Here is a 26,455-nt window from a genome sequence, read left to right on the forward strand (position 1 = left end):
TACGTTACAAACGACGAAATGTTTGACATTTTGCATGATGCACATTTAGCTATAGGACATGGCGGTAAGCACCGTATGGAAAGCGAATGTAAAAAAAAGTACAAGAATATAACTCTTATGTGAAGGGTGCCAAAAGAAACTGAAATCTGCCAAAAAAGGACTTGTGGTTAAACCAATGGTTTTTTCGGAGATGAACAGCCGTTGTCAACTGGATCTAATTGACATGCAATCCCATCCCGATAGAGAATACAGATTTATTATGGTGTATCAGGACCACTTAACTAAGTTTGTTCAAATACGTCCATTAACGTCGAAAAGGGCTGAGGAAGTAGCTAAGAGCCTGGTAGACATATTTTGTATTTTCGGCGCCCCATCTATACTACAATCGGACAACGGCCGGGAGTTCGCCAACCATGTCATTGAAGAGTTATGTACGATGTGGAGTGGCCTTAATAATAGTCCATGGGAAACCACGTCAGAGTCAGTCACAAGGCAGCATGGAAAGAGAAAAGAAGAGACGTGGATGGATGATGAAATCTGGACGCGATGGTCAGAAGGTCTAAGATTTGTTCAGTTAATGAAAAATATGGGATAAAACAAGCTCCTTATGCCGCCATGTTTGGGCATGATATTAAAGTCGGCCTATCCACATCAGCTTTTCCAAAAGAAGCTATTGAAAATCTACGAACCGAAGAAGAGCTCGAGAAAGTGGTAAGGGAATTTGGTTTAGGTGAACAGCCTTAACAAGAAATAAATATAAACCAGTCTATGGATAGTGACCCAGAACCAGAGAATTTGCAAGAAGATTTACTGAAGGTGGCAATAAGGAAAATCGCAACAATAATTATCGAGAAAACGCTAGTAATACAGAAACTTCAGAAAATCAGAGCAAGTGTGTAGAGTGTGACAATTTAAATACATCAGGGAATATACGGTGTGAACTTTGCTTGTACCAAAGGAATATATAGTCAAACAGACTAGACGCAAAAGGAAATTTAGAAAATCAAGCAAAGAAGATGAAAGCTTTATCTAATTCAAAGTTTCCCCGTGTTCTGTTGGAGATACGGTGAGAGTAAAAATTCCAGACGTTGATCGAGGAAAGGGTGATTTTAGAAACATGCTCATGACAGTTATCGAGAAAACTGACGACGATTTGTATAAGCTAGCGAACAAGAGAGGAACTACCGAAGAAATGTTTTCCAGGAACCAATTTTCTGTGTGAAGTGAGAAGCTTATTAAGATGGAAAGTGTATCACCGGAAAAGAAAAATTTAAGACAACTTGCAAACGAACAGTCACTTTTAGGAAGTCAATAAATGATGCAACTGTAAAACTAAATGCATGACCAATAAATGTAAATGTAAAGCTATTGGAAATCTTTGTAACTCGAAATGTCACAGTAGCTTGTCTTGTTTGAACAAATAGATTATATTATCTTTTACTTTGTTAGGATACAGTTTTAGTGTAACCTTTGATTTGTAAAATCTGTTTTTTTTATTAAATAAATTTCTCCAAATATTTATGGCGTTATTTTTTAACATTAACCACGCCAAGGCGGATAGAATGCGGTTTACCCGGGTAAAGCTCGAAACGTGTACAATTTTATTAATATTTTGGACTTTACCCATGTTTTCTGGGTATTGTGCAGTTTATCCGGGTAAACCTAAGTTTAACCGTTATTCTAACTTTACCCGTAACATATATACATGTAAAATTTCTAAATGAAGCTTTAAAATAAATTAAAAGCCGCTTAAAATCACGAGAAACAAGAATAAAAGGCAATATAATCAATCTAGCAGTTCTTGCCGCTATACATTCTTATAATTGTAACCAGTCTCTGTTATTCCAAATATTTTTAAATTTATTATGATAAGGTTTTATAAGTACATATACATATATCGATTGTAAATATCTTAGTGGTAGTAACTTTTTTTCCATTGTTTCTTTTATTGATTTTGTTATTTCTCACTGTTTTATTTTATTAATTTTCCTAGTTTTTAGATTGTGCTAAGTCTTCCACGAACAAAGGTAACCTTTTGTGGGCTTTTGTTTATTTATTGCATTCTTATTTTATGTAACTTATTGTTTTTATTATTATTATTATTATTGCCTTGTGAAATCTGTAATAATGTAAGCCTAATTTTTGAACGGCCTGTATAAAATAGTAACGTTTTTACAAATGATATGTAAAATTTTATAGTTTAGTGCTCCTTATCTGTTAAGGAATTTTTTATTGAAACTGTCTCAGTATTTTCACAAGACGCAAAATAATCCGAAATTTAATATTTAGGCTCGGTAGATCTTAATAAAATCTACCTTTATTTACGGTGTAGAACCCAAAAGTCAAATAAAATAAAGAATGGTCCATTAAAAAAAAAACATAACTTTGATATTATTATGAAAATGTAAATACGTTAATTATTCTCCTAGTTTTTGTGCAATTTTATTAGTATTCTGTAGTTAAAGTTGATTCGTAGGTTTTCTTTAGGGTTCTACTTACGTTTGGCTTATTATTTTCATCTATAGTGTTTAGTTTTTAAGTAGTTCATCTTGTTCGAGAGCCCCATTTTGGCCCCAATTTAGATATTTTGGTTATATTATTGTAAATCCCTGTAGTTCTAATTTTCTAGAATTTGTATACTTGCTTGCTTTGACTGTCAGTATTCTCCTAAAATTATTGGTCTCTTTGGGCAAAAACAATGAAAATAATTCTAAATATTTTGAAACTGTTCCATCGGGTTTTAAAAAGGACGCGCTTCGTAACAATTCATTCAGTTTTAATTGTTTAGTCAGTTTTTACCTTGGAAACAATTAAACGACAGTCAAGGCGAGTTAGGTTAGTGCTTTTGACGTTGACAATAAAAGTGTGTTCCCGAATTTTGTTACAATTGGTGTCAGAAGTGGGATATCTGGAAGCTCATTTTAGTGGATGCCTTTAACAAGAAGTCCGAGAAATTCATGGAGCTGCTATTAAGGAAGTTTGAAGAGCAAAAAGTAGAACAAGAAGAACGAGACCGTAAACAGAAGGAAGAATAAGAAGAACGAGACCGCAAACAAGAAGAGCGAGACAAGAAACAGGAAGACTTACTAAAGACAATTAAATCTGACCTGAAGAAGGAAAATGAAGACCTGATAAGGACCATGAAAGATGACATAAAGAAAGAAAATAAAGACCTGATTCGAACCATGAAAGATGACTTAATTTAAAAGATAATCTTAAAAAGGAGCAGGAGGAACGAGACAGAAAAGAAGAGGAACGAGTTTTACAACTTAAAGAAGATCTGGAGAAGAATCAGAAACAATTAATGACTAACTTTGAAGCAACGGTAGAAGAAGAATTGGGGCAAGTACAAAAAAAGATCCAAGAACTAGAGATGAAAGTAAAACGGACTTCTCTTCATCCCGATCCTGCAATGCTCCAGCTACCTTTGAGAGACTTATGGACACAGTTTTACGTGGAATGACTTGGGAATCATGTTTAGTTTATCTGGATGACGTTATCATACTGGGGAAAATATTTGAAGATCATTTGAAGAATATTCAAAAGGTATTTGTTAAACTGCGAGAGGCCAACCTGAAGCTAAGTCCTAAAAAATGTTGCTTATTTCAAAAAGAAGTTCGATACCTTGGCCGTGTAATATCAGAAAAAGGTGTCAAGACTGATCCAGATAAAGTAGAGGCAATCGAAAAATGGCCACGACCCACTGATAAACACCAGTTAAGAAGCTTTCTGGGCCTTTGTACCTATTACAGAGATTTGTAAGAACTTTCGCTAATCTTGCAAAGCCTCTACATAAGCTCACGGAGGACAAAATGGTATTTAGTTGGTCAACAGACTGTGAAGAAGCATTTCAACGGTTAAAAAGAGCACTATGCACATCTCCAATTTTAACATATCCGATTCTTGGACAAACTTTTATTTTGGATGCGGATGCGAGTAATGTTGGAATTGGGGCCGTTCTATGACAAAAATATGAAGATGGCGAGCAAGTGATAGCTTATTTCAGTAAAACGTTATCTAAACCAGAAAGAAACTATTGTGTCATCAGAGGAGAGCTATTGGCAGCAGTAAAAGCTATTGAACATTTCCATAAATATTTGTATGGTCAACGATTTATCTTTAGAACCGACCATGCTTCGTTGAAATGGCTGTTTCAGTTTAAAAACCCCGAAGGACAAATAGCAAGGTGGCTTCAACGATTACAAGAGTATGACTTTACAATAGAACATAGGAAAGACGCATATCACCAAAATGCCGATGCTTTAGCGAGAAGACCCTGTATTGAAACATGTCAACATTGTTTTAAAAAGGAATCAAAACAGCATCCAGAGATATTTACTTGTAATCATATTGGCCTTCACAGTTCTAAAGAGTGGGATGTAGCTAGTTTAATCCAAGATCAGTGTGATGACCCAGTATTTGGTCTTATTTACGAACTGAAATCTCGAGAAATTTCAAAACCAGAATGGAAAGACATTTCTGACAAATCTCCAGAACTTAAAGCTTATTGGTCTCAATGGAATTCATTGGTTATAAAAGATGGATTGTTAAAAAGAGTCTGGGAGAGCGTAGATGGAAAAGAAAAGACATATCTGACAGTCCTTCTTCGAAAACTTCTTCGGCGGGGGACATTTTGGAGTTAGTAAGACCTTGGCAAAAGTAAGAGAACGGTTTTACTGGCTGAACAGTCATCAAGATGTTGAACGCTGGTGCCGACAGTGTGAGCAGTGTTCGTCAAGCAAGGGCCCAAGAACCCAGACAAGAGGAAAGATGGTGCAGTATCTTGTTGGTGCACCCTTTGAACAAATTGCCATAGACGTAGCAGGACCCTTTCCTACTAGTTGCTCCGGAAACCGATATGCTCTTGTTGCTATGGATTACTTTAGTAAGTGGCCCGAGGTTTATCCGATTCCAAACCAAGAAGCAACGACAGTAGCTGAAGTGCTGTTCCAGAACTGGATTTGTCGATTTGGTGTACCCAGAGAGATACATTCAGACCAAGGAAGGAACTTTGAGTCACAAATATTCCAACAAGTATGCCAGTTGCTGGGAATCAATAAGACTCGTACAACCCCACTACACCCTCAGTCTGATGGAATGGTTGAAAGATTTAACCGCACATCTGAAACCCTTGAGGAGTACGTCGACCATTTACAAGAGCGTTTACAAATTGTTCACGAACAAGCACGGGATAAACTTCATCTAGAAAGTAACAGAATGAAATCACATTATGACATAAAGGCAAATTCTACCGGTTTTAATCCTGGGGATAAAGTCTGGTTATACAATCCGCGGAGGACGAAGGGCAAGTCCTCAAAGCTCCAGAAGGATTGGGAAGGTCCATTCAATGTGGTCATCAGAATCAACGACGTGGTGTACCGTATCCAGCGACATCCGACAGCGAAGATGAAAATTGTAAACATCGTCCGGCTAGCGCCCTATCATGGCTCAGGTGGTCCCATGTTTGATCGGGACGATTAAACTTGAGAGGGGAGCAGTATTATGAAAATGTAAATACGTTAATTATTCTCCTAGTTTTTGTACAATTTTATTAGTATTCTGTAGTTAAAGTTGATTCGTAGGGTTTTTTAAGGGTTCTACTTACGTTTGGTTTATTATTTTCATCTATAGTGTTTAGTTTTTAAGTAGTTCATCTTGTTCGAGAGCCCCATTTTGGCCCCAATTTAGGTTATTTAGGTTATATTATTGTAAATCCCTGTAGTTCTAATTTTCTAGAATTTTTATACTTGCTTGCTTTGACTGTCAGTATTCTCCTAAAATTATTGGTCTCTTTGGGCAAAAACAATGAAGATAATTCTAAATATTTCGAAACTGTTCCATCGAGTTTTAAAAAGGACGCGCTTAGTGACAATTCATTCAGTTTTAATTGTTTGTCAGTTTTTACCTTGGAAACAATTAAACGACAGTCAAGGCGAATTAGATTAGTGAAATATGTTTTTGCATTTTGAAACACCCTGTATGTAATGAAAATAATATTAAAAGATCTTCTGGAACGCCTCTGATAATCCCAATTTTTTAAATTTAATATTCTGTATTATATGTCGTGAATAACCCTATATTATCCTTTTAATCTCTATCAAACTTTATGCAGCCATAATAAATAAAAACTATAAATTCTACTTAAGTTATGCATGAATAGCATAACCTAAATGTATACGATTTTCACCTCACATTTTCCCACAACAAATCCGCATTTATATTACATAAAAGCTTATCTAAACCATAAAATATACGCTTTCAGTTAACAAAATAGCGAATATTTGCTAAATAAAACCGTTTTTTCAGTAGTTCGCATTAAGATTATATCGTGTCATAAAAAAACGCACCAGCCTCTAATTTAACTCTGGAGTTTTTGACCTACAAAGGAAACTCTGGTTTCTTTGTTTCCGTCGTGAAACACATACGTAAAGAAACGAGAAGCCTAAAGCGGCTTTGACATATAAAATTACTTTTGAGTATAGCGTCTGTATACTTGATACCGTAATGTATACTTGATAGAACATCGATTTTCTAACTAAAATGTTGTTATTGCATAATATTTGATAGAGATATAGTTATAAGATAATAAAATAGTATATTTAGAGTTATATTGTTGTCTAAAAAAAATTAAAAAATTAAACGGCATTTTAACTACAGTAAAAACGTGGTTCGTGGGGAACAAAAAAGATCAACAACTAACTGACCCAAATTTTATTTCCTTCCTTCCCTAATCTAAATGTCTTGTTCAAATCATTTCCAGTAATGCCAAGTTAACTTAATTTCATTGATGTAATAATTTAACATAAAACCAGTGAGTTGAGTGTATCAATTAAGAGTATGTAGTGATGAGAAGTGAAGGAAGGTACTTAGAACTAAGAGACTCTCAAATCGAAAATACTGAGAGCTATAAATATCTCGGTGTAAGCATTACAAATGATGGTCAGAATACAAAGGAAATAGCAATTAGAATTGGACAAGGTACTTCAGCAATATAATACATCAACTAAATAATATACTCTGGATTTTATCACTCGAAACCATAGAAATATGATAAAGTTATATAAGAGAAGTTGAGGTTATTTATTTTGTTGTTTCTGTTTATAAATCGAAATTTTAATATATTTGTTTGTATTGGGTGCATGTTAGTTTTTTATATTTTATAAAATTTATATGTGAAAGGAAAAATACGTGCAATGCAGCTATATTCTCGCGAAAGAAGACCATACTAGTGCTGGGAGATGTTTCATTTCTATGCACTATCCAGACCAATACTAAGTTTTATTTTATAAGTGAAGTGTTTATTTATTTAATTTTGATTAAGTCGGTCTTCGATGTTTTCCTGACATCGATGTAGGAAAACACCGATATGTTTAAGGTATCGATGTTACCTTTCGACGTCACCATCGATGTTCCATTGCGATGTCCCAGCACTAGACTATACAAATGCCGGCCATGGTTATTAGACAATTGGCGCAGGTCTTGACCCATTCTACCCTGTCCCTATTTCTATGCTAGAAACACAAAAATTATAATATACAAAAAATATTGTAGAAAGTATTGCTACTTATGGTTTACAGGTTTGAATAATAAGAAAAAAGACGCCGCCGAGATAAAAAGTATTGGAAATGAACTGCTGGCATAGGTGTTACTAATTAACCACAAGAGAGCGGAATAAGGAATACTGAAATCAGAGACATTGATATACAGGAAAATATAGAATGCAAAAGGCTGCAATGATCAAAGTATGAATAATCAATGATGACCAAAGCGAATACTACAGTGAAAACACTTCAATAATAGGCCTCAAAATAAAAAAAAGACGAAAAGAAAATAGAATCTAATAAAATATATACCAAAAGACATGTAAGAAAATCGAAAAGATGAAAAAATCAGCAAATAGATAGATTTCAAGGGTTACAAGAAATATCATAGAAAAGAGGTACTAAAGAACACCAAAGGTCCTTTAATTTATTGAAAAAAATGGGTTCTGATGGGATATAAGTAGATTTGTAAGAATTTAAGCGTTTTAAAAATTCGCAAAAATTAAATTTTTTACCATTTTTCAATAGAACCCGTCTGACACCAATTGGCAAAAAATTTGGATCCTAGGTAATGAGTTCCATCTTGTATTCTTTTAAAACAACCGAAATTTGAGAGCCATAAATATTTTCATTTTTTTTTAAATGTAATAATTTTTCTGAGATGTTGATAAAGATGGTAATGTAAGAACTCGAAGATTATTGAAAAGCTCCTTGCAATCTTTCCTATAGCCTAGTCCTCTCTAATATTCTTATTGATTTTCTTTAAACTTAAACTTACTTTTTGACCCAGATCAAAATAGTCGAATTTGAATGCCTTAATACCTTAAGATACAATTTGAAGGATATTTAAGCATACAGAGGAATGAAAATATGGAAAAACTGTGAAAACTATGAAAATGCAGCCCGAAGATGTCCTTGAAACTTTGTCATCAAGAACATTTTTTATTTCTACTTTAAACAAATTATACCCGCGGCATAATTACTTCGTATTCGGAGCGTAACTTCAATATTTTTTCAAGTATTTCTTTTATTATTGATACGCATATGGAACCAAAAAATAACGTTATTTTTCTCCCCAAACCAATTCGAAATAAATAAATCAGACTTTATTCCAGACACGACATTTTGGAATATCGGAAAAACCAATACAATCCCTTTTCATCCAGACACGCAATTTATATCCCGATTCTTTTACATAGTTGCGCTAAAAATCCGGGAAAATATCAATTGCTAGCCGGAGGGAATTTTTAATCTATTTTTAATTCGAAATATCCGGCCGATTGTAGTCGTTTTCCTGCAAGATTGATTTTTAATTTTCAAAAAAAATTTTCTGTTATTTTAGAGCTTGATAAGGCTGGGAAAACAACGACCGCCGAAAACCAGTGACACTGAAGACGAAACGGAGCAACTTTTGAGGGCCACAGGGTCAGAACGAAATTCGGAAACGGAATCTTGTCCAATGTCCAGGGCAGGAAGTGACAGTTCGATTGATTCCAACGAGGAAAACCAACTGTGCATGTTGGAAAAGAGACGACTATCAAAGTATTTAATAAAGTCTAGTGTTTGTACGTGTACAATAAAATAAGGCTGTTTCTTTTTTTCTTTTTATAAGGGTAAAGGATCTGAAGATCAGCAACGCGACAATTGACCTGGCTCTTAAAGCTCAAGATTTCCGAGTTTGTATAACGATAATTGAGGCACGGCAACTGGCCGGCCTCAATATGGATCCCGTCGTTTGCATTCAAATTGGAGATCAGAAGAAGTACACGAGCGTGAAAGAGAGCACGAATTGCCCTTATTACAATGAGGTAAGGCTGTTAGTCTTAATGAGGTAGTCCTATAATTAAAAATGTAATACGAGCTGTTAACGTTTTTAATTAAAAAAAGCAGAGAAAACCTTTTTAAATCAGTGACCAGATTAATATGCGCATAAAAATGATTTTGGGTTGAAAAATTACTGATAAGGTAAATGTTTATTTACGGAATCAAGGCGATAAAGAACAAACGATAATTTTTCTTACCGGTTTTCAGTTGAAAAATTAAGGATCTTCGTTTTGTACACTTTTGAACTAATGTCATTTAAATGTATGCAAAAGTCGGTATTAATGCATTTTTTGTGTTTTATATATAATAATTATCCTATAAGGTTTATTCTGAAGTACCTCCCGATCGGTGTGTATTGTAGTATTTCAGAAGATCTTTTAAGTGTTTTCCAGTAAGTAGTGATTGTGCGTAAAGGTTTCGTTGCATACCTGGTTTGTTTTCTGCAATACTTTTCTCATTTTAATATACCGGCTTATGTACGCTGTGGGTGCTAGATTAGTGCAAGCTAAGATAAGATATGGGATCGACTCTTGTTCTCAATGGTACAAATGACATAATTGAGGAGCGCCCAAGCAAAAGCAAACATATGATCAAATTTTAAAAAATGAGTTAAATATTGGATCGGTTAGTAATGGTAGCCACTCATGGGCGAAGTTAGAGCCCCAAAAATGGGGGGGCTAAAGCCCCCATCCAGGGGCAGAGTTACACAAAGAGGTGAGGGGGTGGCCATCAAAGAAAAGTCCGCCGCAGGCGCCGCCGGAGGTAACAAATTTTTTGGTGGGCACCTTCATTTTCACTTATAAGCCGTTAAAATTATTAAAAAAAAAGAATAGTCTTAAACAGCTTCTATTCTAATTTGCTGTACTATATACATAATATCATGAATTTGTTTTACTTTTATTTTCATATTAGGTTTCATCCAAGGAACACGTTTCTGAATTTTATTGCAATATCCATAATGTATGAACCATTCTGTATATGTATTGGAGTAAATTGCATACACAGCAAGAGTCAAAAGTTGCTAGTTTTTAAAAAAAATTTAAACTTTCAAGAAAAATTTCAAAGTTCAAAATAATATCATTTTAATATCTAATTGTCGGACTTAATTAATTTAGACAAAGTTAAACACGACGTTTCGGTTGGTAAGTATCTCCAACCATTATTATATTAAAATGTTATATTAAGTGTAAACTAGCAGTTTACACTTGGTAACGGTTGGAGATACTTACCAACCAAAACGTCGTGTGTAACTTTGTTTAAATTAATTAAGACAATGCAAATCCGACAATTAGATATTACTTCTCCATTGTCTGCCACCTTCAAAACCAATATCATTTTAATAAAACGCAATAATTCTTCAAAAATAGTAAACGCAAAATTTATTTAAAATGTCCTTAAATAAAATGAAATCCAATAAAATTATAAAAAAAATAAACTACTCTAATAAAAGTTTTCGATTTCCTTTTTTTAAAAACTCTTTTAAAAACTTTTTTTAAAATTTCATCTGGTGACAATGACTTTGTTAGACCACTTTCAATACTAAGAGTGGTTAGTGCTAAAGAACTAAATCGATCCTGACCATCGTTGACCTAAACCAATTTTTAATTCTTCTCATTGTTGAGAAAGAGCGTTCGCAGGACGCTGAAGAAATTGGCAAAACTAATGCTAAATGCATAAATGCAAAATGCTATTTGCATAAGGGTATATGCATTTGGAAAAGTCTCTTTTCTTAATACATCTTTAATATCAGAAATGGTAATGTTGTGGCTCTGTTTCTGTAGCTAATTTCTGACTTTCGGAAGAAAATCTTATTTTTAGATGATTTGTTATATTGTCGAGAGACCTATAATAAATTGAAATTAGCCAAAACTTTTGTGCCTCATTTTTTATCAAAGGTGAATTTAAGAACGTTTCTTCGTGTACTGCGGAAGTGGAAGCTTCAACCACATATTCTTTAAGTCTTATACTTTCTGTTTTTTTACGTTTTGAACAATTTTTTTGGGGGGGCTAATTTCATTTTAAAGGGGGCTAAGCCCCCCCAAGCCCCCCCCTAACTCCGCCCATGAGCCACATGCACAAAACTTAAAAGTAACCTAACCAAAAGCAAATAAATCCGGACCATTTCATATGTTAAACATTGCTGGCCTGAGCAAAAACGAACAAATGCTCAAGTAGCGCCCGATCAAAAGCAAACATATGTTACCAGCCAATCAGAATCCGATAAAATTGATCAGGTGACGGAAGTGTGATTTACGCGCTTTGGGGCTAGAGGTTCGTTTGATGTTTTTATTTTTCACGTGTTTTTGTTTTGAAACAGTAGTCAGTACGGGGTATTTAGTACGTTTTTCTAAAGTACCTCTTTAAGTAAATAAAAGTGTGAGTGTTAAGTTTTTTGGCATGGAGGAGATTGACGAGGCTTCAGTGATAATAAGGGAAGCAGCAAAAGGTAGCAGAAAGAAGCAAAAGAAAGAATCTAAGCAAGAACAAGCAAAAAAAGCGCGGATTTGTAGACCTCTGGGTTCCAAGGTTCTTGTGGGATGTACTCATAATTCAGCACGCTTTTCATGCAGTAAAGTTCGTCCTGGTGATGCCTTGTTAATTCGTGGAAAGTTGCAATCGTGTGGGAGTAAAGTTGCTCAAGATAAGAAAGTTGCGAATTGGATAAGTGTCTCAGATATTAAAACGAAACATAGACATCAAGAAAATTGTCGAGTTAAACCTCACTCGTTTAACGTTAAATATTCTGTGCCAACGCAGACAGGAAAAACTGTTACTGTGTGTAAAAAATTATTTATGCATTTGACTTGTTTAAAAAATAATAGATTAAATAACCTTTGCAAATTAATGAAATCTGGAGAGTCCATTGCAGAAAGGAGAGGAGGTGATCGTGTTAAATAGATCATTTAAAAAAAAGGAAAAAGTGCAAGAGTTCATAAGAAATGTAAAAGGTAGCGAATCAGATTATAATAGAAAAAAGTCTGTACGAATTTATTTGCATAGTGAACTGACGCAAAATAAGCTGCGTGCAATCTATAACGCATCTATTGCTCCTGAATTTCAGGTGTCTAGGACAATGTTTCAGAGAATTTTTTTACAATTTAACATTGGTTTTAAATCGCCTGCTTGCGATGTTTGTATACATACTTTGTTTGTATGTTTGTATTACATACTGCACGAGGCTATCACTGCAAATAAAAAGTGAAAAAGATGTTGCAAACAAAAATAAATTGCAGCTGGAGAAAAGCGTGCATAAAATGAGAGCAGCTGCATTCTATTCTCTGCTACGTAAAGGTGATAACGAGGATACGATAACGTATTGTTTTGATTTGCAACAAGTACAGCCCTTACCAAAGACACCGATCTAGCAAGCGTTTTATTCTCGTCAAATTAGTTTTTACTGCTTCTGTGTTGTTGACTAATCCTCCAAAGAACCATTTTTTTATACATGGACAGAAGATCAGGCTGGTAGGGGATCACTTGAAATATCTTTAGCCTTATTAGACTTTCTTGAAAAAAATATTCGAATTTGTGGTAAAAAAACGTTAGATTGTTTTGTGACGGATGCGCAGGACAGAACAAAAACAATATTGTGTTTCATGCTCTGATGGCCTGGTTGTCCAAAAATAGTGAAAGTTCTGTCCAGAATATAACTTTATATTTTCCAGTTCGAGGCCACAGTTTTTTGCCTGTCGACAGAGTGTTTGGAAGGGTGGAACAAAAATTGAAGAAACTGACCACTAGTTTCCAAGAAGGAGTATTTTGAAGTTTATGAAATGTTTGGAACTGTTCGTGCTCTCGGCGAGGACTAGGTTTTACAAGATACTAAGGCACTTTCCGTAATATATCGTAATTTAGACAATATTAGCAACTTAAAGCAACTAAGATCCTCAAAGAAAAAAAAGGAAAACGTTTTTCTGTTTTAGTAAATGGTCATATGTACTACAGATTTGATGAAGATTCATCGCCTGCTACACTATTAAAAAGAGGAGTGTCGCCTCAGAAAACTTGCTCTTATGTTATGAATCAGATTCCTTTACAACACGCAATAGCAGGCCCGAAAAAGAAAGATGTGGATTCCCTTCTAACTCAACTTTATGGTGAAACATGGAGAGAATGTGAAAGTTTTTTCTGCTAGAAACTGGTATTCAAACATCCTTGATGATGGAGCAACCCTGCCAGAAGTATCGGCAAGTTCAGAAGAAGATACCGCAGAATGGAACTGCTTAGACGATGATCTTGGTGTGCAAATTAAATGGTTTAAACAAAAGCAAATATCTCATTCTATAGTCTGATCAAAACCAAACATATTATGTTAAACGCAATCAAAACCAAATAAATGGATAATAAAAATGTAAATAAATCTTTTAAAAATAAAATATAATTTGAACTCAAAAATTTTGTTGCTAAATGGTACAGAATAGGTTTTTTTTATTTGTTTGCATCTTTTAACATTCTACAATTCAAATAAAAACATTTTACGCTTTAACTCAGTTTCTTATTTCAGGCATTTGTTTGCTTTTGCTTGCGGGCTCCTCAACTTAGCTTTATTTGGTTGTGGGTACCACTTAGTGCTATCATTGCACTTTCCGTTTAAAAAAAGGTAGCCACTCGTCAGGTTTGCAGATTTGCCCATTGCTAGCATTTACGTCGACGACATCGTGATGCAAACTTGCAAAATAAGCGTCAATGCATTTGCTTTTCCATTGCGTTTTAAGCGTTTCGTGGTAGTTTTCTAATAGAGGAGAAGGTGCTACAATGTTCAAGGCACAGTACCTGGCATCAGCGGCACAAGAGGCTTCTAACTATTTAGATAGTTTAGCCTCTTCTTTTTTAAAGATTTCAAGATTTAGAAGTCCTTGTCCTCGCGTGTCTCGCTCTCAAGGTGATAGTGAGATACATCCTTTCTATTACCAAATTTGTATGGAACATTCGATATTTCGTAAGCGTTGTTCTTAACTGGCGATCGAGAGTCAGTAAGTCCGTTGGTGAAAAGTTAAGTACTCTAAACGCATAACTGATAATTTTCTCATAATTGGGTGTTTTTTTATTTTGTTTTAATAATTGAGTATCTGTAATCCGATCTGATTTTTAGAAGAAATTTTTCAATTTAATCCAGATCTTTAGCGTCATTTCCTATGACTTTAATAAATTAAAATAACTTTCACTTACTTCTTCATTTTCTTATACTAATATTTAATAACTCATTTTTTTAGACCTATTCAAAAAATATATATTTACCAATTACTTATTCCTTTTTTAACCAAAAAAATTATTACAAATTCTTAGAAAATATTAAAAAAAAAACGTTAAAAATAATATTAAAAATTTCTTAGGAACTTTAAGGAAATAATTAGGAACTTTAAAGAAAAAAAGAAAAATAAGAAAATGTAATTTTTTTTTATTTTCTAAGGAATTTTAAATATTATTTTTTAACGTTTTTTTTAAATATTTTCCAAGAATTTGTAATAATTTTTCGGTTCTCTTTTTCTAGTTTTTGGCAGATTTTTATATTTTTTAGGAATTTCTCGACATCTAACTATATTTTAAAAGTGTTTAAAATAACTTTTCATGTCTTCCAGGATTTTAAAGGAAATATTTATATTCCTTTTTTTGACGTGATTTTATATAGGTACCTTCCAGGAATTAAAAGTTTAAGAATTAAGTTTTAAAAATTAAGAATAAATAAGTTTAAATAATTAAGAATAAAGTTTAAGAATTAGATTAAAGAAAAGTTTTAAGTCTTATAGGCAATTTTCATTTACTTTATATATTTGACTGTATTTTATTCTATGACGTCATTTCACGAAATTTTCTATGATTTTTGAAGTCAATTAAATGTGGTGTCAAATAAAACTCAGGATTTGAGTATTAATATTGCCGACGTTTAGACCTATAAGTTTGTAATTGTAATATCACAAACATTACAATAACCGGTAACACAATCACTGTTCAATTAATTATCGCTTTAGGTATTTATGGGATAATAATTTGCTACCTACAAAATACTATAGTCTTTATTGGTTAATATATTCCTACAAATAGGCAGAGCAGAGCCTTAAATATGCAGAGCCTTACGACGGCGTGCATTTTCATCGCCAGTCAGTCTTTAAGAAGTATTAATCTATATTCAGTACACAAAAAATAAAGAAGAAGTAATAAGTCCTTTAGTAAGTATTTTGTGGTCTTAGCACATGAAAAAGTGAGAAAAGTGACAAAATAAACACTGACTTAAAACATGTCCAAAAAATTGTAGTTTTGGCACTTCGCTGTATAAACTGCAAGGCAGCTGCCACCCTAGTTGTGTAATTCAAGCGGGAGTAGTGAATTCCGAAAATAGATTTATATGTTATGATCCGCGTGAAAAAATTGAGATTTTGTGTGGTCAAATTAGTGAAAAACGGATAAAAACTCGTCTGGAGGGCATTTTCAATCAGCACCTAGGCTCATTTAAGACCAAGAAGGAACGGGGCATGACTGACAGCCTCGAAGGACAGAAACGAAAATTTCAAGGCTTGAAATAATAGCAAAAAAAAATATGGAAGATAGAATGAATCTACTGAAACAGCGAAAAAAGGACTATAACACTTGACTATAGTTGGTGTACCAAAGCGTACGGAAGCAATAAAGGAAAGTGGCCGATGCATAGGAAATTATTCAAATCAACAACGAAGATAACGCTCCAACACTGATGAAACTAAAAAGCAATGAGATAAAATGTACAATGTTGAAGAAAGAAATAAAGGGCATCGAACTGAATAAGTCTGTTCCACAACAATAAATATACCTGGACTGCCATTTCAAAGAAAAGTAAATGACCACTACTAGGGGGTCGCCATTTGCCGTGATTTCGTGATGTTGGTTACTCTGACAAATTTCAGGTATGCCAATTGTAGGGAAATAAAAAATAAAATGCTTAAAAACAAAATAAAAAGTTACATTTAGTTAAGAATAGATGCGATTAGATAGTTACCGTATTAGATCTGAGTATTTTCCTTGTCCTTTAAGAATTTCGTTTCCACATTAATAGGTACAACCATCTATAAAAATCAAAATATAGATGATTTTATGAGGGTTTGTAAAACATGTAGATGTTTGTGAAAAATTAGCAAAGGATATGGAACACCCTCCCCCAATAACAAAAAGAAAAAAAAATCAACCAGTCAAACATCAAACCTAACTGTCTTCTAAACTAAGACACTTGCAAACGATCCGGCATTTTAATTTTGCTACGTCTACGCAACACACGTGTACCCGAATCACTTTCTAAATCAGATTTATCACTATCTGATAAAACCACCACTTCATCTTCACTAGAGCTAAAACTATTATTATCAATCGAGGTAGATCTTGGAATTATGGTTGTATTTGTCTTATTATGTTCAGGCTGAAATGTTACATAATTTTTTTTTAACTGGCTGAGATGCCTCTTCCATTTTATTCCATTATCTACCTCTATTACGTAAGTTCTTCGACCAAGAATATCTTGAACAACCCCTTGACACCACCTACTTTTGTCTGCATTTGGACGATAATCTTGAGCCCACACTTTTTCTCCAATACAAAATGATATGTCTCGAACCTTTTTAAAATTTTTCTCCATTTTATGCTGTTTATTTTTAATTACATTTTCGGTGGAAGGAAGCAATAAGTCAAATCTAGTGCGTAAAGAGCGACCAAAAATAATTTTGGATGGACATTCTTGAGTGGTTGTTTGAGGCGTATTGCGATATTGAAAAAGAAACGTATCTAAAATAAGTTGCAGATCAGTTTTATGATCTTTGTAACCTTTAATAAGCGCTCTTTTTAAAATTTTAACACCGGACTCCGCCAATCCATTAGTCTCTGGATGAAAAGGAGCACCCGTCTTGTGGATAATACCCAAACTCTCTAGAAAAGAACTAAATTCAACAGACATAAAAGTTTGTGCATTATCTGTAGCTATTTCTTTGGGCAATCCAAACTGAGAAAATAACTTTCTTAGAATTTGTATTGTTTTAGAAGAAGACATATTTTGCACAATAAAACATTCCAACCATTTGGATGTGGCGTCTTCAACAACTAAAAATGTTTTATTAAACAAAGGGCCAAAAAAATCTACATGCAAACGAGTCCATGCATTTTTAGGGCAATCCCACATTATCAAAGAAGGTTTAGGTGACTTATCCGCATACATTGAACAAATTTTACATCGCCGAGCAATATTTTCTATAGCCTCGTCGATTTTTGGCCACCATACGTATGAGCGAGCCAAAGCCTTCATTTTGACAATGCCAATGTGGGTTAAGTGTAGCTCTTCCAAAATACTCGTTTGAAAACTTGAAGGTACAATTAAACGATACCCCCACATTAAACAACCGTGTTCAATAGATACTTCGTTTTTTCTTATAAAAAACGGCTTAAGGTCTACAGAAGGACAAGTTTTAGGCCAGCCATTTTTAACATAAAAAAAAACTTTGCTAAGGATTGGATCTTTACCAGTTTGCTCTTTAATTTTCAAAAAATTTACTGGAAAATCGGAATTTTGAATATAATTTAAATATGACACTTTATCATTGTCACTTGATGAAAACACAATGGAACTACTATTATAATAATAGTGAATATTTTCAACACTAGTTCCTAGTCGAGATAAAAAATCCGAGTAATTCTTTTTTGTGTTGACGTATTTAATTTCAAAGTTAAATGATGATAAAATATACGCCCACCTTTGTAGGCGATTAGCTGCAAAAACCGGTAGCCCCTTTTTATCTCCAAAAATGGCTAAAAGGGGCTTGTGATCGGTATACAAGGTAAATTTTGTCCCATACAAAAATTGAAAAAATTTTTTTACTCCAAAAATGATGGCTAGAGCCTCTTTCTCAATTTGTGAAAAACCTAATTCGCTTTTACTTAATAATCTGGAAGCAAAAGCGATTGGCCTCTCAGAACCGTCTGGATAAAAATGACTAATAATCGCTCCAAGCCCTACACTGCTAGCATCCACCAAGAGTTTAATGGGTATTTTGGGATCAAAATGAGCCAGAACCGATGGAGAAATTAACATTTCCTTGATTTTAGAAAAACTATTTTGACATTCTGTACTCCATTCCCAAGGAACGTTTTTTTTTAACAAATTATATAAGGGGAAGAGTATTGTTGATGCGTTTGGTAAAAATTTAACATAATAATTTACCCCCCCTAAAAATGATTTCAGTTCTGTAATATTTGAAGGATTTTTAGTTTTAATGACGGCTTCTACTCTTTCTTGGGTCTTATGTAGCCCAAATTTATCGATTCGATGGCCCATGTACGTCAAGGAGTCTTGCATAAAGCTGCATTTGTTTTTTTTTACTTTAAGGCCGCATTCACTTAATTTTGTAAAAACCCGTTCTAACCTCTCTAAATGTTCAAGGTCATTTTTTCCCGTTATTAAAATATCATCAAGAAACGCTATAACGCCCGGTATACCGTTAAATAGTTGTTCCATAATAACTTGAAATATGGAGGGTGCACAATGAATGCCAAAGGGTAGCCTCTGATAAGAAAATAAACCTCTATGTGTAGAGATTGTCACCAACTCTGTAGAATTTTCATCCAGAAGAATTTGCTGGTATGCCTCTGACAAATCGATTTTTGAAAATTTTAAACCCCCTTCCAGCCGACTAAATAAATATTCTATTCGCGGAAGCGGAAACTGTTGAAATTCCAGTTGTGGATTCAAGGTTACCTTAAAATCTCCACAAATTCTTAGACCACCATTTTTCTTCAATATGGGAACAATAGGGGTGGCCCATTTAGAAAATTCTGTCGGAATTAATACCTTATTTTTAATTAAACGATCTAATTCTTCGTCAATTTTTGGCTTAAGCGCGATTGGAACAGGACGTGGTTTAAAAAATCGCGGAATAGCATTTTCCTTTAACTTAAGGGTTACTTTAAACTTGTTGAAAGTGCCCAGAGTACCATCAAAAATTTGACCAAAATGTTTTAATAAATATTGAAGCTTGGTCTCCGAATTTACGTATAACAACCTATTACTATTGTTACTATCTATTTTACATAAACCAATGTTCAACATTTTTAAGCCGTTACGCCCTATTAATGGAGGTCCTCCATTTTTAATGACATATGTTTTTAAAATGTAATTGTTGTCGTCATAGATAATATTTAGGTTAAGATAACCTAAGGGGTTAAATGATACACCCACATAATCTTTAAGAGACAGATCATTACGAATCAAATTATATTTTGTAAAATAATGTTTATACAAATTTTCAGAAATAGCCGCATGAGCAAATCCAGAATCAATTTCAAAATCAAATTGTAAACCGTCAATTAATAGCTTAATAATTATAGGCCTTTCGTTACCTTTAGAATTATAACGCAACTTATTATAATATGATGAAGAATTACTCTTAATGTTAAAGCACATCTCGTCATTCTCATCAGATGAGTCTTGCAAAAGGTTTTCTTGCAAAAAATTATGACCTGATAGCTTCTTGCACATAGGTGCCAAATGGCCTTTGATTCCACATTTGTGACAGAAACAGCTACGATAAGCACAGTTAGAAAAAACGTGATTTGCACGCCCACACACCGAACATTTTGGTAGAGCCGGTTTTTCTTGATGGTCTCTTTTAACAGTATATTTAGATTTTGACTTACCCCGATTTTGACGAGAAGTACCTGGATTTTGATTATAATATATTTCCTCTAGTTCTGTTTTAATCGGGGCCTGAGACTCCTTGGATACGCGCTTTTCATGATCAGCGACCGCAGACTCCTTTGCCAAAGCAATTTTTTCCATAAACTGAAACGTACAGTCCCTACTGATGGCATTTTCTTCAAACAAACGATCGGAAAAACGCACGTTATTAATACCGATCGCAAAAATATCTCTCATTAGCGTACTGAGAGTTATTGTAGCCTCAAATCCGCAATTACTCACTAAATTTTTCACACGAGCTGCCCAATCACACACTTTTTCACCGGGCTCTCTTTGAGCAGAGTAAAATTTACTTCTCTCCGAAAAATAGGACCGCACTGGAGCAAAATGCTTTAATAACAATTTATCCAAATCCTGGAATTTCACTTCCGGTGGCGTTTTCGGTACACACAAATTTCTTAACAACACGTAACAATCTTCATTTAATGTATTTAGAAGAGTCGCACGCATTTTATCGTCCTCCGTTATACCATTTGCCACGAAAAACTGTTTTAGCCGCTCGGAAAATATCGCGTAATCCGACTTTTCCGGATCAAACGTACTTAAATTTCCGAGAAAAGATGACATTTTCACCGACTACTTTTAACAATTTAGGTCCGTAAGATCGACTGCGCCAATGATGTGTATGTATTTAATTTGAAATAATACACAACCTTAATTTATGAGAGTATATTTTCGACTGACCGGGAGATACAATAAATGCCGTAAATGCCGTCGGTTTCGAGCCGGCAAAAAAAAGGTAACAAATAATAATACAGCTATGCGGTGTAATGTAAATAAACAACGGATATGGAACAGTTTATATAGTAAAAATAAACTAGATATTATTCTATGATAAACAACGCTGGCAGACAATTCACAATAATGCGGTTTTGAGAAACAGTAAACCAAATACGTTTAAATAAGGATGCTGATACATTATAATCCATGTATTAAATAAGGAGGAAGCTATATCGCTGATGCAGACCAACCTAACCCAACCCAAGCATGTCGTTTACAAATCGCCAAAAATCAATCCGCCATACTTACAATTGACAATGTTATTTAGAATCAGTCATATTGAGTGATCGTTTCGAGATTTTAGTGCTTTGGAATTCCAATGATGGTTTAAAAACAATGTCACACGTCAAAGGTCAGCTTCGTCAACTTCATTACCTTTATTTAATATATTTGTTATTGGCAGCACTGAAAATGTTCAGAGTGACCAACATCAAAAGGACACAACCACTATAAAAATGGCGGCCACCAGGCAGTGGTCATTTTTGGGTATGCATTAGCAGTCCACGTTTATTTATTAAGTTCGTGGTCTGTCCTGATGGAAAGAGCAAAAAGCATTTTTTTCAACGAAGACTACATAACCAACTACTCTTTAAGTTAGCATAAATATGAGCCATTTTCGCATCAAATGAAAAGATTTACCTAAAAAAAGGAAAAAAAATCAAAACCACTATGCCTCAAAACTGAGGTAGACCTGAATTAGCGTATAAATGTACATAAGAAAAAAATGCATAACTAGGTACCTGACGGCTAATGATGATCTAAAATTCTGAGGATAAGACATAGGATCAGTTCTAGGAGACAAGTCCTCTGTTAGACCACTTGCTACATTACAAAAGAACTTGTTAAAGTACTTTGGATCACCATTTTGGTTATGTTTAACTAAGATATTCATTATTTTATTATTTATAACTGCGAAAATTATTATTTATGGTTCAGGTTTCTTTTTGTTGATTTTTCACCTGATAAATTTGACTAGTGTAATAATGAGATTGGTTGATTCTAGAAGTTGTCTATACATTCTAACGTTTCTATTGTAATAATTGACTAATAATAAAAGACCCATGAACATTAATCATAAATTCCTTCATATAATTGAGGGTGCGTAAGTCTTTGTATGACACTTTAAGGCCTTTAGTGAGTCTGAGTGTTTTAGCATTTTTTTTTTATTTAACTAAATAAGAAAATGCTTATTGTAAAATTAGCCATATTGAAGATCTTGGTAGATACTAGGAGTATCAGTATACTACGAGTATCAGTTTGCCTTGAAATTTCCTTGACGTAAATCATGATAGATAGTCCCGCTCTTAATACTGAGCAAGCAACCGTACAATGATAATTGGTACAAATATATTCAATAATGGTAGTCACACATCATTAGGAACCTAAATACTACTTTTTGGTCCCTAAATACTACCTTTTAGCTTATTTTGCACAATAACATTAAATAGAAAGAGGGGGTAATGCGATACATCGTTTGAAAGCTCCCACTGAATGCTTTATGTTCCTAGAATATAAAGTCATTAGTTCTACCCATAGCAAAATGGTAGCTTTTCAAAATCTTATTTTTCGCATTTTTATTTATTTTTAAAATAATGCAAGTTTAGGTAACACAGAAATGTAACTATTTCATTACAAAAAATATTGAAACTGTGCACCATTAACTTTAAGACAGTACAATAATCTATTGGAGAACTCTTCACGAACATTTTCGAAAGTAGCAACATCAATATTGCGACATGCATCAATTATTCTTTGACGTAGATTAAAAATAGGTTCTGGTTGGGTGACGTAGACTTTTTGTTTCAAGTAGCCTCATAAAAAAAAGTCCAGAGGTGTAAGATCGGGCGAGTTGGCTGGCCACTCGGTAGGTCCTCGACGACCAATCCACCGCTTAGGGTAAGTAGTCAAATATTCTCTAACATTTCTGCTGCTAAAGTGAGGCGGTGCTCCGTCTTGTAGAAAAACTGTTTCCAACTCGAGGATCCCAATGAGGATTGTGTTCAATCTCAAGGATCAGTGGTTCTACTGCATTTTCCAACATGTTTAAGTAAAGGTGCCTTGTCAAATTTTAATTGAAACTCTACAAACAACAACACACCTACAAACAGATTACATCTGAGCAGGTGTAGTAAAGAATATAAAAATAAATAAAAATGCGAAAAATAAGATTTTGAAAGGCTGCAATTTTACTATGGGTAGAAGTAAAGCACTTAGTGGGAGCATTCAAACGATGTATCGCATAACCCCCTTTCTATTTAATTTTATTTTTATTTTAATTTTAAATGACGGCGGGGCGCTATTTTGAAGTTTGGCAAAATGAGCCAAACTGAAGGGAGCAAAAAGTAGTATAATATTACTCATAGAAACATGGATCGATCCTAATGAAGAAAGTTATTACAGTACATACTTCCTACGCGAGACTTGAAAGGGGGAGGAGCATATTTAATAAGCTTAATTATGCCGTGAATAATAAAATATTTGTATTTAATGCGGACTGTAACATTACATCAAGTTATCTAACATGACAAAACCTTACAGTATATTACGGTGTGACCGAGCACTTAAGAATAAATGTAATGTATTTATCATAGACAAACGGGTTACAGCACATAAAAGTGCTTGCATTTTCTATTTTTCCTTTGAATGGTTTTAATTTGGCAAATACAATAAGTCGTTAACAAAAAATACAGCTTCAATATTGGATCACTTAGTAACAAACAAGATACAGTGTTTCATCACATTACAACATCATAAGGCGTCAGATCATAAAATAGTGTTTGCTACAGTGAAAAGGGTAATTTATAAGAGAAGTGAACAGAAATTACTAAAAAGATACCATGATATAGTACAGTTAAAAGTTAGAGAATACTTAAGTGATCATAAAATAAATACATTCAGACAAGAACCCTCAAATGCGATCAATAGAATAAACAATTAATGCACAAACCATTAACCATTAAAGCAACAAATAATAAAAAATTAGTTACAAATCTAACTAACTAAATCTAACAAAGTTGCGACAAGCTATAATAATTATATGAACAACTAATATATGAAATGATATAACAACTAATATAACAACAACTAATATATGAGATGGATTAAAATACACAATGATTACACTGAAATTGAATATAAGAAATCAAAAAAATGAACTAAATAAACTGAGAATAAGACTTCAAAAACAATTTACATACGAAAAATTACAAGAAGTACAAGGTGATGAAAGGAAAACTTGGAAAATCCTTAATGAAAAGTAACCAAATAAGCAAAAAAGGAAGAACTGAATGCATAGTTTTCAAGTATAGGACAAAGATTGGCTTCAGAAATAAACCAAAAATCAGGACTGCCATTCCCATAGAAGGAGGAACAAAAAACCATTGTGCTTCAAGAAACATATATTGTGAGTGACATTAAAAATAATTGTGTACCTGGCATAGACGGTATAACAAGAAAAGACATTGTCATTCTAAATCAAAAGAGACCAACGAGTCTCGGTCTCAAAAAATGATTTTATTGGTTAAAGTGACGACACGTGTTTCGCTCCTAAGAGCATCATCAGAACTTAAGAAGGTTAAAAACACGCCCGACTGGGTCAATTATACACACACAATCAGTGTGTGTATATGGACGACTTCTTTCAAATTGTCACTCTAGTTGTCATAATTGGAACTGTGATTGTGAACTTAACCAACAGTGTGCAAGAAAGTGGGCAATATCCGGAAGAACTTGCCAAAATAGTGTCTATACACACAAAAGGCGCACATAAGATGCCCATGTGATAAGCAACTACCGCCCTACATAATTTATTTAGCAAAATAATTAAGAAAGTCTTAAAAATTAGTCTTACGCAGCACGTTAAAAAAAGTTTAAATTTAACAAAAACCAATATGGATTCCAAAAACCGAGTAGTGCATTAGGAGTAAGCACTAAAATTTTAGAATACATAACAAGTGAACTCGATAAAAACAAATATGTTGTATATGTTTTTATCGACTTACAAACTTACAAAAGGCATTCGATATAGTTGATATAAAATAATGTTCCAAAAGCTTAAAAAAATGGGGTTTCGAAATAAATGTTATGATTTGTTATCTTCATACTCACTGGGCGGAAAGTAGTGTACTGTGTGCATGGTAAACAGAGGAGTAAAGCTAATGTAAGTGTTGATGTAGCCCAGGGTTCGGCTCTTGGGCCTTTGGAATACCTCTGCTTGCTTTTGAATACAGGGCTTGCAATTTGCAGGCTTTACTGCGTGATAGAAAAATGTAAAGTAAATATGTGATTTGTCACGATACAGTACTTATTTTCTCTGGAAGAAGTGGATAACAACTTGAAACATTATTATTTAACAATGAACTACAACAATAACTTCATTGGCTATGTATAAATTAAGTTTAAATATGGAAACAACTAAGTTTATGGTGAAAAATCAAATTAGTAAAAAATATAAAACCAGTGATAAAGATCAATAATATAATCCTAAATAAAGTAGCTGACTACGAATATCTAGTGATTAATGAAGGATTATCATGGAATCCACATATTCAATATATGTTGGACAGGCTTCACCAATGTTGGGTGTAAGAGATGTCGACATAAATTGAATAAAAATACAAAATATTTATTCTATAACAGAAAATACCAGTGTGGACTTTGGATAAGTTTGGATTAAATAAATTACAAAGACTGCCAAATAAATAAAAAAAACATTTTTTTTCTCTTTAAGTTACTACACCCCCAAATTTGTATAATGAATACCCATTTTTCAAAACAAAACATTTAAAATCTCTGGAACAGGCAAAATTTATACATAAAATAAGAAAGAAATTAATAAAAACAGATGTAAAAATTCAATAAAATAGTGATGTGCATAATTATAACTTAAGAACAAATTAACGAATTAATTTTACTAATCAGTTACAATTATTTTCAGTATTTCGTTTTCGATTTCCACATGCCACCGGTGATGCTATTCGATAAAATAATCCACTTGTCGGTAAGTAAATTGAATTTATTGGTTGAAACATGAAAATAATTAATTTATTGTTATTCTATTAAGGGAGCAGTTTTGATTAAATACCGAGAATATTTAATTATGCTACATGAATAATCGAGTTTATTGGAATTGTTTATAATATCAATTAGCATTTATCCAGAAAATAAAACATTTTTCACCACAGAACCTAAAAAAATATATACGTTTTTTTTTGGAATCTTATAATAGTGTTTCCCAACAGGTACTACAATCCCGAAGTTTACTTCGGGCAAACAAAATGTTGGGAAGTTTTAAACTAGACGTTGCGACTGTCTGGGCACAACCAGGTACAACTTACACCGCATGACCCTTTTTAAACTTTTTCACTTATTTCGATCATATTTCCACTGAATTACAATATTTCCCTTCTTGCTATATAATTCTACTGAAAAAACCCTTTCAGATCATCAGTTTTTCCACAAATGGGCTTTGCTGACCGACCCTGACGACATCGCAGGCGGCCCAAAGGGGTTTTTAAAATGCGACATCAGCGTCATAGGAAAAGGAGATGCCGTCAAAGTACCGTCCAAGACCGAGAAAGACGAGGATGACATAGAGGCGTAAGTG

The 26,455-nt window shown here is 33.7% G+C and overlaps 1 protein-coding gene across 1 annotated transcript in view; it reads left to right on the top strand.

Annotated features, from left to right (window-relative positions):
- Positions 1-26,455, top strand: part of LOC126737707 (otoferlin-like) — a 75,278-nt gene that overhangs the window by 27,542 nt on the left and 21,281 nt on the right. Inside the window, exons 5-9 of the mRNA XM_050442709.1 lie at positions 8,884-9,083; positions 9,154-9,349; positions 25,787-25,849; positions 26,091-26,175; positions 26,292-26,448. Of these exons, the coding sequence (XP_050298666.1) occupies positions 8,884-9,083; positions 9,154-9,349; positions 25,787-25,849; positions 26,091-26,175; positions 26,292-26,448 (701 nt within the window). The remainder of the gene's footprint in view (positions 1-8,883; positions 9,084-9,153; positions 9,350-25,786; positions 25,850-26,090; positions 26,176-26,291; positions 26,449-26,455) is intronic.

The sequence above is a fragment of the Anthonomus grandis genome, chromosome 1, assembly GCF_022605725.1.
Source record: "Anthonomus grandis grandis chromosome 1, icAntGran1.3, whole genome shotgun sequence".
In the NCBI taxonomy this organism is placed as follows: Eukaryota; Metazoa; Arthropoda; class Insecta; order Coleoptera; family Curculionidae; genus Anthonomus; species Anthonomus grandis.